The 14,263-nt window shown below is 42.6% G+C and overlaps 1 protein-coding gene across 8 annotated transcripts in view; it reads right to left on the reverse strand.

The window, feature by feature from the left end:
• The window catches only part of LOC139264565 (E3 ubiquitin-protein ligase HECW1-like), a 751,381-nt gene that overhangs the window by 389,950 nt on the left and 347,168 nt on the right, over positions 1 to 14,263 (reverse strand). For all 8 annotated transcript variants that reach the window (XM_070881227.1, XM_070881228.1, XM_070881232.1 and 5 more), the window contains one exon: positions 4,941 to 5,110. In XM_070881227.1, coding sequence (XP_070737328.1) covers positions 4,941 to 5,110 — 170 coding nt within the window. The remainder of the gene's footprint in view (positions 1 to 4,940; positions 5,111 to 14,263) is intronic.

A 14,263-nucleotide genomic window follows, 5' to 3' on the forward strand; every position in this document is an offset into this window, starting at 1 on the left:
GCTACCAGGAAGGTAAGTCCCGGGGGGAGGAGGGACACTGCAGAGGTTAGGGTCCCAGGGCGGCAGCGGCCCCATAGGAGCACTCCTGTTCCTCTAAGGCCCACAAAAATAATTGAAGACCTTTGCTGGGCCTTTAATATTCCACCACCTGTTCGAAGCCTACATTGTGCAGGCTCTGATTAGTTCCTACCTAAAATCAAGTTCCTACTTACATCATAGAACCCTGCCTTCTATATTAAAAGGGGCCTGTCGCCTGAAACAATCGGGCACTTTCGACACTGAGATAGGCCCCTTTTAAAATAGTACCATTCGCATAGCAGGTGGTAAGGTGAACACCGTTAATACCAGGCAAAGACAAAGGAACTTGACCCCATGGTGATGGAACATGATTGCAGATATTTGGGCTCTTTAGATTATTTTCTGGACTTGCCTCTGCTGTTAAATGAAACTCAACTTATGATGGTGTTGAGAATAATGGTAAGGCTAACAGCGCTCACTGTTATTACGGAGTAAACCGAATAGCAACTTCTGGCATCTGCATGCACAGTTAAATGTGGAAATCCGAAAGTTGCTGTCAGAGATATCCTGCTCGTCCATAAGATGCACTGTAGTCGTCCTCGCCAATAGACGCAGCATTGAAATCAATATAATGGCGCGAAGTTGCAGCATCTACCCACTCGTTACCCTCTAAACACAGCAAAAAATGATAGGGCTGGTGTATTTAGGAGTAAGTGAATTTGTATAATTACTGCCAAACAACCTCTCTGGCCCTGCAAATTTAATTTTATAAATGTGGAGTCTTATTCTTTCAGAATTGAATTAGTGTTGGAGATTTAAAAACAATTAAAATAATTGTTTTTACTTTTTCTGTCGGTCTCTTTTATCTCTCTCTCTTAATTCCATCTTTCTTTCGCAATCTTTATTTCACTTTCTGCACATGATTTTACATTGAATTAAATCTAATTTATACTTGCTGATTTAGATTCTGCTTGTCTTAGTGAGGATTCTTCAATCTGATTGTTTAAAGAGCCTCGCTGTTTTTTTCCTTGCTCACAGATGCCACAGATACCCTGTAGAGGGTACAGCGCTGGATATGATCTCTGAATAGCACAATCTGTCACTCAAAGGCTCGCCAAAGGTTTATGGGCAGATGTCTGTGTGATGAACAGCGACTCCTGTTCCATTTACTGCTGACTGCAAATTTGGGCCAATATTACACTAGAATCATACAATTATAGAATGGTTACAGCACAGAAAGGGAGCGGTTGGGGGTAATATATTAGCATGGATAGAAGATTGGCTAACAAACAAAAAAACAGAGAGTCGAGATAAATGGCTCATTCTCTGGTTGGCAATCAGTAACTAGTGGGGTGCCACAGGGATCAGTGCTGGGATCCCAACTATTTACAATCTATATTAATGACTTGGGAGAAGGGACTGAGTGTAACGTAGCCAAGTTTTCTGATGATACAAAAATGGGAAGAAAAGCAATGTGTGAGGAGGACATAAAAAAGCTGCAAAAGGACATAGACAGGCTAAGTGAGTGGACAAAAATTATACAGATGGAGTATAATGTCAGAAAATGTGAGGTCATGCACTTTGGCAAAAAAAATCAAAGAGCAAGTTATTATTTAAATGGAGAAAGATTGCAAAGTGCAGCAGTACAGCGGGACCTGGGGGTACTTGTGCATGAAACACAGAAGGATAGTATGCAGGTACAGCAAATGATCAGGAAGGCCAATGGAATCTTGGCCTTTATTGCAAAGGGGATGCAGTATAAACGCAGGGAAGTCTTGTTACAGCTGTACAGGTTATTGGTGAGGCCACACCTGGAATACTGCGTGCAGTTTTGGTTTCCATATTTATGAAAGGATATGCTTGCTTTGGAAGCAGTTCAGAGAAGGTTCTCTAGGTTGATTCTGGGGATGAGGGGGTTGACTTATGAGGAAAGGTTAAGTGGGTTGGGATTCAGAAGAATGAGAGGTGATCTTATCGAAATGTATAAGATTATGAGGGGGCTTGACAAGGTGGATGCAGAAAGGATGTTTCCACTGGTGGGGGAGACTAGAACTAGAGGACATGATCTTAGAATAAGGGGCCGCCCATTTAGAACTGAGATGAGGAGAAATTTCTTCTCTCAGAGGGTTGTGAATCTCTGGAATTCACTGCCTCAGAGAGCTGTGGAAGCAGGGACATTAAATAAATTTAAGACAGAAGTAAACAGTTTCTTAAACGATAAGGGAATAAGGGGTTATGGGGAGCGCGCAGGGAAGTGGAGCTGAGTCCATGATCAGATCAGCCATGATCTTATTGAATGGTGGAGCAGGCTCGAGGGGCCGTATGGCCTACTCCTGCTCCTATTTCTTATGTTCTTATTCGGTCCGCCGAGTCTGTGCCGGCTCTCTACAAGAGCACTTCAACTTGTCCCACTCCCCTGCATTCGTCACATGTTCTCACGTACATCTGGGTCATATTCCAAGTTCACCTTGATTATCCTGTCACCTTATGCCACATCTACCATGTTCAGTATGTCAACTGCATAATGATTTTAGGCTGTAATATAATCTTGGGGTTTCACTGATGTTTACATACCACTGGGCTTTGCTCTGTTTCTGACTGGTTTGCTCAGTTGAATTATGTCCTTGTAAAACATCTATTCTCTTCCATTTTGCTATCAGTAACAGTATTACCAATAATGAAGAAAAAGAGACTTCTCTAGGCATCACCAGATGATAGCACAAGGTGATGCTGATCTCTGATCCTACTGCCAAGACCTAGAATTGTCTGAAGGAGTACTTGTGACAGTGTGGCAAACATTGCAGTCACTGCAGCCTCCTCTTCTCCTATGCATCCCAAGGAGGGCTTGATCATTTTATGATAATTGGAAAGGTTGGGTGAACCCTGCCAGAATTCAAACCTTGCACTTTTTGACCCTTAGTCCAGTGTGCATGATCCATAATAACAGAGACTTGAAATGACACTTAATACAGAATTATAGAATCATAGAATGGTTACAGCACAGAAGGAGACAATTCAGCCCGTCGAGCCCAAGAGCAAGAGCACCTCAGCTAGTCCCACTCCCCAGCCCTTTCCCCGTCACCCTGATAATCTTTTTCCTTCAGGTACTGATCCAATTCCCGTTTGAAAGCCATGATTGAGTCTGCCTCCACCATCCTTTCAGGCAGTGCATTCCAGATCCTAACCACTCGCTGTGTAAAAAACGTTTTTCCTCATGTTGCCTTTCGTACTTAAACCTGTGTCCTCTGGTTCTCGACGCTTCCATCAATGCAAACAGTTTCTTTCTATCTATTCTGTCCAAACCCCTCATGATTTTGAAACCTCGATCAAATCTTCTCTGCTCTAAGCAGAACAACCCCAGCTTTTCTAGTTTATCCACGAAACTGAAGTCTCTCATCTCTGGAATCATCCTCGTGAATCTTTTCTGCACCCTCTCTAAGGCCTTCACATCCTTCCTACAGTGCAGTGCCCAGAATTGGACACAATACTCCAATTGAGGCCCAATCAGTGTTTTATAAAGGCTCATCATAACTTCCTCGCTTTTGTACTCTATGACTCTATTTATGAAGCCAAGGATCCCTTTTTTTATGTATGCTTTTTTTAACCGCTTTCTCAACCTACCCTGCCACCTTCAATGATTTGTGCACATATACCCCTTGGCTCTCTGTTCATGCACCCCCTTTAGGATTGTACCCTTTAGTTTATATTGCATCTCCTCATTCTTCCTACCAAAATGTATCACTTCGTACTTTTCTGTGTTAAATTTCATCTGCCACGTGTCTGCCCATTTCACCAGCCTGTCTATATTCTCTTGAAGTCTATCACTATCCTCCTCCCTGTTCACTACACTTCCAAATGTTGTGCCATCTGCAAATTTTGAAATTGTGCCCTGTACACCCAAGTCCAAGTCATCAATATATATCAATAATAGCAGTGACCCCTGGGGAACACCACTGTGTACCTTCACTCACCCCAAAAAAGAATCATTCACCACTATGCTCTGTTTCCTGTCACTTAGCCAATTTCGTATCCATGCTGCCACCGTCCCTTTTATTCCATGGACTTCAACTTTGCATGTTAGTCTGAAACGCCTCACTTACCCATTTCAACATTTATCTTAAATGAGTTTGTGTTTCTGTTTAGATAGCACAGAAAGGGATTATAGGCACATTAAGTGTTCAGATTTATTAACCTTCAACAGAATTTTCAACTACTGCATACATTTTTTATATAGAAAGAAATAACTTGCATTTATAAAGCATCTTTCATGACATCAGGACATCCCAAAGTGCTTAACAGCCAATTAAGTACTTTTTGAAGTGTAGTCACTGTTACAATGTAGGAAATGCTATAGCCAATTTGCACACAACAATGTGATAATGACCAGATAATTTGTTGTTTAGTGATGTTGGTTGAGGGAAAAATATTGGAATGGTAAATTTTCAGAGCTTTGTATTAAGTCCATTGAATGGCTACAACTTCCTCATTTATTTATTTTTCTTGGGATTATAGGCAATGCTGGCAAAACCGTATTTATTGCCTATCCCTGGTTTTCCCAAGGACAGTATGAGTCAGCCACATAGTGTTGGATTGGAGTCCTGTGTAGGCCAGATTGGGTAGGGGTGACAGATTCCCTTTCCTGACGTACATTAGTGAACCAGTTGTGTTTGCACAACAATCCAACAGCTTTCGTGGCAATTGTATTGGTTAGCCCACAAATTAGCATAAAAATGGCCATTAAAGTTGCCCCATCCGTCGTAAAAACCCAATTGGTTCAAACAATACCAAGCTGATCTCATTACATTTCTTCAAACAGTAATGAATCACCAAAGCTTCCAAGATCTTGGTTCAGTTTACAGAATGATCTGTTTTGTGCATGAAGAATGCCCCCTACCTCCCGATATGTATCTCCCTCTCCCTACCTCTCTCTGCCAGACAGGGTTGATGGTATTAAAAGTAATCCCAGTGCGTTTCTCTTGCCCATGGTGTGGTAATACTGGGAAGATGCTGTGTTTTCCTGGCTGGATGGATATCTTCAAGTAAGGATCAGGGTTAAAGAACATCCCCTTCTTCAGACCAACAGCTTGAAAACCTAACCAAGGTAAACAAAAAGATTTATAAATATGTAAATTCATGACATCTGTCTAAGAAACGATGTCAGAATTATACATTGCAATCAATCAGTTTACTTCCGCAGAGTAGAGTCATCAGCTGTGAATTTCCAAATATTTGAGATCTAAGAAATAATCATGATGCCCACATCAAATGACCTTCACAAATAGCATCAATGAGGAACTAAAAATAACATAGCTGTATTAGTTCAGAAAACGTGAGGTGCATTTAGTACAAATGGTCAATTTACTATTGATCAACATTACAGATATTTTAGAGTTTCAGCACAGTGAAACAGGTCTTAAAGAGTGCTGTCTTCATGAAGAAGTACTTGACAAAGCTTTTTTTAATGTGTTTACAAATATGCGCTAAAACAGGATCTAAATGTACATTGCAATACTTGCCCATTACTTCTTGTTTAAAGAAGAGTTTAAGGAGAGAACCACCTGAAAAGGGTCAGTCTAAAATTACATTAGTAAATCTAATTAAACTCATATTAGGAGATGACCAAGAGGACCTGGCATCGATTCCCAAGTTGCCCATTAGGGACAGTCTCCAGGAATGCTGCCCACTGGAAACGCATATTCTTGAACCTTACACATTTTTTGCTTTGCACAAACAGCTCCTTTGTTAAAAGTCCTAACTGACAACAAATAATTCACTCTCATTGTATTTCCAGATATATATACAGATCTACAGATTTACAGACTGCTTTATCATAGGGAGGATTCGAGGCAGAGATGTTCATTTTGAATGGAAAATTGGATAAATATTTGAAGCAGAGGAATACGGGGAGGTAGCAGGGAAGTGGGATTAATTTAGGATTGCTCTAGCAAAGAGCCAGTGCAAATACAATGACTGAATTGCCTCCTTCTGTGGTTCTATGGTTAAGGTTCAATCATTTATCAGTTCAACAGGAAAAGTTTTACGAAGCAAAGAAAAGGAAGTGTATGCATTTAAAGAAGATTAGAGTGAATGACGTTATTTGGAAGAGTTAACAGCATTGCCACATTCTGTTGAGAGAAGCTCGCTGATGTTTCTCACAGTTAAAACATGACTGCGAAGAATGAAAGCACAAATGAAGAACCTGGCTGACCAAGAACCCAAGGGAGGCAACGACAGGACATCTTGAATAGTGATGCCAGACTGAAGTAGTATTGGCCAGAAGGGCAGACAGGATTCCCCCAGAGAACTTGTTATTTCTGTGGTTACTCCCAAAAAGGGAAGGAAATACAGATTATCATCACCATCATTAAATATTAATGGCTACAGATATTATTGAGAGTCTCGTGTTAGCTGATGCAGTTGTTTCACAATTTATAGGGCAGTTAATGTCAATGAAGCTTTTATTCTCTTACATTATTTTCTTGCCAGAGAGCTGCAAGTCCTGAACATGCATCCTTCTGCAGCTTGCTGGCTCTGGACCCGCATGTAGGTTCTGGGGGATGGCGGGGATAGTGGCGGGAATGGGGGCGGGGAGGGGGGGTGTGGGGGGGGGGGGAGTTACTGCAGTATATTTGTGGCGCCAAGAGGAGCATTCCCTCCAGGAAGCGGGAGAAAAATCAGCTCCATGGATTTTTCTTTAGGCCGAAAAAATCCCTCACAGCCAATCTGTTCCATTATCTAATATGATGAGCAATATTTGGCAACTAAGTGCACTAACAAACTTATGCTAGTACATAAAAGCATGATTTAGGGCTCAATTTTCCCCAAAACATTTTTTTGGCATACTTCAAGAGTTACGCCTGATTTTTTGGGGCCCAAGTACGCCCCAAAAAAAGTGTTGTAAGTTTCTCCATTGGATATCTTCATATCTTCATTTTGGTGTGGCCTAACTTGACCTTTAGTTTTGAGGTGGAACCTTGATCTGCGTCGCCGGTTCGGGTCTCTCTCTCTCTCTCTCTCATGAACCGGGGACCGAGAATGGGACCGGACTGTATGTGGGGACCGAGAATGGGACTGGACCGTATGTGGGGACAGAGAATGGGACTGGACTGTGTGTGTGAACCAGGGACCGAGAATGGGACCTGACAGCCTTCGGGCTGGGTTGAAGGTAAGTTGCTGCAATGTGTTTTTCAATTCTTTCAGTGTGTCCTGGCATCTGCTGTGTCGCTTTCCTTGCCTGCACTGATTTCCTTAACTCTAGGGAAGGTTTAGGACAGGCCACATACGCTGGCCTAATCAGAACTGGAGTAACTCTCAGCTGGCCAAACTTCCCTAAAGGGTCAAAAGAGGCCCCTTTGGCTGAAAAAAAAAACTGACATAAAAAATTTGTAACTAACTGAATTACGCTGGTGCAAATTGATTGGGGAAACTGGGGATATTTAAGTTAGGCCAGAAAAAGCAGCCTGCTCCAAAAAAAACGGCGCAAATACTGGGGAAAATTGAGCCCAAAGTCTGGAACACCAAAAAGGTCATTTGGTTTACCATGCCTGCTTTTTGCACAGCCCATGCATAATCTAATCCTAACATGGATTCTACCCCACTTGTTTAACGTCCAAGGGAAAGTTATGGAACGTTTTTCCAATACCCCCTAAGAACATTGGGCGAAATTCCACCAAATCAATATACACTAACACACTTAGTAACTCAAACTTAGCATTGTAGAATCTTCAGAGGTCAGCTCTCTGAGTTACACACGTATTCCATTCTCCTGCCCTTATCTCCATACCCGACCAATTTGTTCTTTTTCATATAGGAATCCTTCCACCATTGTTTCTTGTAGGGTAGTCCATATCCAAACAACAACCTATGTTAAAATTATTTTATTTCAAATACTGCTAACTTTTCCCTTCATTCTTATGGTGATACTTAAATTTATACTGCTTTATTGCTGACTCACCAACCAATGGAAATAATTTTCATCAATTTACCTCGTCAAAACGCCTCAGCATTTGGAACACCTGAATCAGATCTCCTCTTAAACATCTAAATGAAAAGAGTTTTGTTTCTCTAGTGCTGCTTAGCACTAAAGCCTCTTGTCTCTGGCATCAACTTAGTGAATCTCTTCTGCACCGCTCCACAGCCTTGAAATGTTTCCTAAAGTAGGGTACCCAAAACTGGACATAACATTCTAATTGCGACTTAACCAGTAATTTGTCTGGGTTTAGAATTACCTCTTTGGTTTTATACTCTATACACCTTTTATAAAATCTTGGAACCCATGTGCTTTTTCTACAGTTTTATCAACTTGTCTTTAAAGATTTATAAATGTCAATCCCTAATGCTCTCTGCTACTCTAATCCTTTTAACCTTTTACCATTTAGTGTACACATCCCCTTCTTATTTTTCTCAAACAGCTTTGGATTTCTGAAGCAGAAATATGCACAGACTGATATTACACCATGTCTTTTGACAAAATAGAGATCTTTAAAATTATGAAAGGTTTTGATAGAGTAGACTTAGGAAAAAAAAGTAGCCTTCAAAAGGGAATTGGATAAATACTTTGATTAAAAATTGCAGGGATATGGGGAAAGAGCATGGGAGTGGGACTAACTGGATTGCTCTTCGAAAGAGCCGCACAGAGTCGATGGGCCGAATGGCCTCCTTCTGTACTGTACTATTCTAGCAGCGCGAGCTGCTCCAAGTATGTGATGATTTTGAGATGGGCGACTGGGTGACATCATCAAAACCCTGGTTGCCGTTTTGGAGCATGGGCAGGAACATCGGCAGGGCCCAGGTACAGAGGAGTGGGAAGGTCGGGGCGGATGAGTGGCGAGTGTTTGTGGCGAGATGCGGTGAATGTTTATGACAGAAGAGCGGTGAGAGATCATGACGGAGGTGCGACAGATGAGGGTTATGGACCCAGAAGAGGCGAGGGCCCAGGGGCAGCACGGGCCAGCCTACACTGCGATATGTGTGCGCACTAGGCCTATGCAGCAGAGCAGGTCTCCAGTCATCCTGGTTAACCCTTGCCACTGGATAAAGGCCTAGCTCTGTCAAGCCCGTGTGGTGGCTGGTGTGCAACGGTCACCACATGTTAAAAAAATTCACGCACAGGCATCTTCCACCCCCTCAATTGGAGTTCAGGGCTGGAACATTGGGTCCTTCATCGAAACACGTGTGAACTCGTGGAAGCAAGTCATCCTCATTCGAGGGACCGCCTATGATGACTACTCTAAATAGCCTTGTTTGTTTCAGGCACATTTGCATGTACTGATAGGAACAAATCCACTAATCAGAACAAAGCCTAGCTTTTCCGATCGGTTACACTTGGCCATAAGAGTGGGTGGAACTGATTGCAAAAAGGGGAGAAGATATGTAGATCTGTGCCCATTTGAGACATCACTCAACTTTCCATTGCTGGATTTGACGAGTATAGGAAAAGGCATCCTAAAACAGATGGTAGCTTCATTTCAATATGTTAATGCTGTCCTGATGACATAATGTAGATGTTCCCAACACTCATACCTAACTTCAATTCATCTACGCACCCATGTAAAATGTGTTTGGGAGCCTTTGTGACAATTGTTGTGGCACCTTAACTGTGAAGGTCACAGTAGCCTTTAATTTTGATGCCTCTGGTTCATTCCAAAGTGCCACGAGCGATATCACATGATTAGTCAATCTGCAGGAAATAGATCTGTAGAGCACGGGGCTAGAAATTCATTTACTTACTGCCATTCCATAGGGCCATGAAATGGTGACGAAATGGCAGCTGCCGCTCTTTCACCAGCTGGTGGCGGGTCCCGCGGCTGTCGCCATTTACCTCCCTCCCCTTGCGCTGCCGGTAACTGGCAGTGCCCTGGAAAAAAATGACGGCATGGTGATGTCAAGAGGTGACTTAACGTCACCACTCCGAACTTTGATCCTAGCACCGAATTCAGCACTGGGTTCTAAGCACGCCAGGTAAATGTGGCGTCCAAGCAGGTTGACAGTGGCAATGTCAGCACCTCTTAAAGGGACACACACATCTTTCAGGTAAGTTTGGATTTAAGCTTTTGGACTGTTTTTTTTGGATTTAATTGAAGTAGTGGCTTGATACAATAGATGATAAAAGGTTTTTAAGTGTGCAGGGAGTGCTGTGGGATGCTTGCAAAGCCTCACATGGTAAAGAAAAGCCTCTGAGAAGACAGAAAATGCTTGAAATACTCAGCAGGTCAGGCAACATCCATCGAATAAGAAACAAAGTTCATGTCTCAGGTCGATATGCTGCCTGACCAGCTGGGTATCTCCAGCATTTTATACTGTCATTTCAGATTTACAGCATCCGCTCGCAGAGGGAAGAAGAAGATGCAGAAGAGGAAGAAGCTAAAGAGGAGGAAGCAGAAGGAAGGATGCAACCCAGACAGCTCCATTCTGGCCGGGATACCGGGATGGAATCATCCGTCTGTGGTACCAGTGTCCACAACCCTAATTCCCCTTTCAACATTAGCCCCACACCTTACCTTCCCTCTGTTAGTGACCATCACAGCATCCTCTTGGCCACAATGCTGAAATAAAGGCTACCACAAAGCAACACTTCCAATCCAACTTTATACATCTATCCATCCAATATGATATCAAGAAATCAACTCATCGCCCTTATGCATTCCCTTAGTGACTGTTTTGTGTGTGTCTTTGCCTATCCTACTGATGTCACCCAGTGCTACCCCAGTGGCTGCAGCATGGCTAGTGGAAGGCTGCTGACTTTCAGTGGGGACACTGCAAATGGCCTTGCTATTCGAACTTGAGGAGCTTGTGGCTGGGAGTGTCAAATCAAGTGACTGTTTTCTTCTTTTTCACTCTCCTCTCCCCCTTCTTAGTCAACCACTGGCTGGGAAGGCTGCATTTATTGGGTGTGTGTCATGGGGAAGGCACAAGGGTGGAGTTGTGGGAATGGGAGGGCAGGAAAGCAAGAGTGCATGCCAGAAGGAGGATAACGTATACCAGCATCTTGTATCCATTCAGCCCCCCTGCTGGCCAAAGGCTCAGCCGTGCCCCTGCCAAGAATGGCCAGCACCGTCTCCTCCAAGGGGGTGAGGTGAGGCTAGGAATGGGAGCCTTGTGATTGGTGAGTGTTGGTAGGTGAGTGATTGGAGGTGGAGGTCATGCATTGAGCAGCGTGCGAGGCTAGTGATGCAGTTGGTAGGAGATGTGCTTTTTAAGATGCATTCACTGACCTTGACCAGTGATCGGAGTTCATGAAGTTTCTTTGGGTACTGGAGCCAGATGGTGGGGGCAACACTGCCCACAGTGACAGCCTCGGTGATGTAGTTCCACATCCTTCTTTCTGGAGGGCCTTCCAGCCGCTGTGGGTAGAGGAGCTCTCTTGTCGTGTTGACCCCTGCACAAAGCTGGAGTGCTGCGTGCAACACCCTGGGTGCCCCTTCCCTGGCTTGCTGAACCACTTGTGTTAGTGTTGAAGCACTTTTCCATTTTTTTAGCTCATTTGCAACCATTAGCACCAGATTATACCTCAGTGCTTCAGCTCATCCAAATCTCTGCTGCCTACATTGTATCCCACTCCTGTGCTCGCTGACCTACATTGGCTCCCAATCCCTCAACACATCCAATTTAAAATTCTCATCCTCATGTTAACCCCTTGTTATCTCTGTAACCTCCGAACCCCCAACTCTTTTCCTCGGACTGTGGCCTCTTGGTTCAACCTCCTCCTTCTCCCCACTATTGGTGGTTCTGCCTTCTGACCTAGGCCTCATGCTCAATCATTCTAAAGCCCTGCTCCTCTCACTCTCTTTCTGCTACTTTAAGATCCTCCTTATAACCAGCCTTTTTTACCAAGCTTTTGGTCGCACCTCCAGAATTTTTCTCTTTTGGTTTGGTGCCTATTTTATTTTTATTATGCATATGTGAATTGCTTTGGGATGTTATTCTATGTTACTGGTACTATATACATGTACATTGTGGCTATTGGATGAATTAACATTAGCTGAATGGTTTCCTCGACTGTAATTAAGTTGTGATCTGGCAACCACTCAGGTGGATGGTGTTACAAGTGGTGGAGAAGCAGAATGCCAGCTAAGACAATTTCAAGTTCCAGTCTAATAAAGAAATGTTCAGTCCAAATCTACATTTGGGCTGTAACAACAGGTGCCTGGAATTTCCACGGGCTTCTATCCTTCTCCTACCTTAACAGCAGCTGAAACCCTGCAAAAATGGCAGAAACAGCCATTTTCTGTTTTGTCTAGATATTTTGCCCAGATATTTTGTCCAGATATTTTGCCGGTTATGGTGGAGAACTCTGCAGAAATGTTACCCCAGGAACTTTATCGCAGGTCAAATTCCTTTTGTGGCCATACATTTATTGTTCTATTACCTTCTAAATTAGCTTTGCTCTAAGATGTCAATCTACACCAGTGCTGAATAATTTAAAAAAAGCAAATTACATTTGCCTATATAACTATTGCTTTGAATATTAACATTTGATAGATGTACATATTTACTTATATATAAATAACTAACACCTACAATGTGTTATGTTGATAGCATCATTCTTCACAATCAATTGCACATTGTCGCAAGAGAAATTTGTTCATCTTACAAGTTACAATGATCAGAAACTATATTGCAATCAGGTAAATATATATTTTTTAATATTACATTGACATGAAGTAAGCTTGTAAACTGGGCTGAGTTCACAATTACTACCCGTTTGTAACTGGTAGAGCAACCACTCTTTTTGTATTATTTTTACATTTCAAGGCTGATGTTGTATAGTACTAGAATGCAAGGAAGGATCTGCAGAGGTGGCTGCAGAGATAGTGGATACATTGGTTGTGATCTTCCAAGATTCTGGAATGGTCCCAGGGGTTTGTAAAATGTAACCCCATTATTCAAGAAAGGAGGGAGACAGAAAACCGGGAACTACAGACCAGTTAGCCTGACATCAGTCATCGGAAAAATGTTGTAATTCATTATTAAGGAAGTGGTAACAGGGTACTTAGAAAATCATAATAAGTTTAGGCAGAGAAAAGGGTTTATGAAAGGGAAATCACGTTTAATAAATTTATTAGAGTTTTTTGAGGATGTAACTAGCAGGCTAGATAAAGGAGAACCAGTGGATGTGGTATATTTAGATTTCCAAATGCATATAGTAAGGTATCGCTTAAAAGATTGTTATGCAAGATAACAGTTCATGGGGTTGGGGGTAATGTATTAGCACGGATAGAGGGTTGGATATGGACAGAAATTTTCATGTTGGCAGGCTGTAACTACTGGGGTACCACAAGGATCAGTGCTGGGGCCTCAGCTATTTACAATCTATATTAATGACTTAGATAAAGAGACCGAATGCAGTGTTTCCAAGTTTGCTGACAATACAGAGCTAGGTGGAAAAGTAAGTTGTGAGAAGGATACAAAAAGCATGCAAAGGGATGTAGACAGATTAAATGAGTGGGCAACAAGGTGGCAGATGGAGTATAATGTGGGGAAATGTGAGGTTATTCACTTTGATCGGAAGAATAGGAAAACAGAATATTTTTTAAATGGTGAGAAACTATTAAATGTTGGTATTAAGATTAATTTAGGTGCCCCAGTACAAGAAGCATAGCCAGTTAGCATGTAGGCACAGCAGGCAATTAGGAAGGCAAATGGCATGTTGGCCTTTATTGGAGTACAAGAGTAAGGAAGTCTTGCTACAATTGTACAGGGCTTTGGTGAGACCTCACCTGGATTACTGCACACAGTTTTGGTCTCCTTATCTGAGGAAGGATATACTTGCCTTAGAGGTGGTGCAATGAAGGTTTACTAGATTGATTCCTGGGATGACAGGGTTGTCCGACGAGGAGAAATTGAGTAGATTCGGCCTATACTCTCTGAAGTTTAGAAGAATGAGAGGTGATCTCATTAAAACATACAAGATTCCAAGGGGGATTTGTCAGGCTAGATGCTGAGAGATAGTTCCCCTGGCTAGAGAGTCTAGAACGAGGGGACATATTCTCAGGATAAGGGGTCGGCCTTTTAAGCCTGAGATGATAAGGAATTTCTTCATTCAGTGGGTTGTGAATCTTTCGAATTCTTTGCCCCAAATGGCAGTGGATGCTGAATCGTTGAGTATTTTGAAGGCTGAGATATAGATTTTTGGACTCTAGGGGAAGTCAAGGGATATAGGGATCAAGCAGGAAAGTAGAGTTGAGGTTGAAGATCAGTCATGATTTTACTGAATGGCAGAGCAGGCTCAAGCAATCGCAACTGC

The sequence above is a fragment of the Pristiophorus japonicus genome, chromosome 5, assembly GCF_044704955.1.
Source record: "Pristiophorus japonicus isolate sPriJap1 chromosome 5, sPriJap1.hap1, whole genome shotgun sequence".
NCBI lineage: Eukaryota > Metazoa > Chordata > Chondrichthyes > Pristiophoridae > Pristiophorus > Pristiophorus japonicus.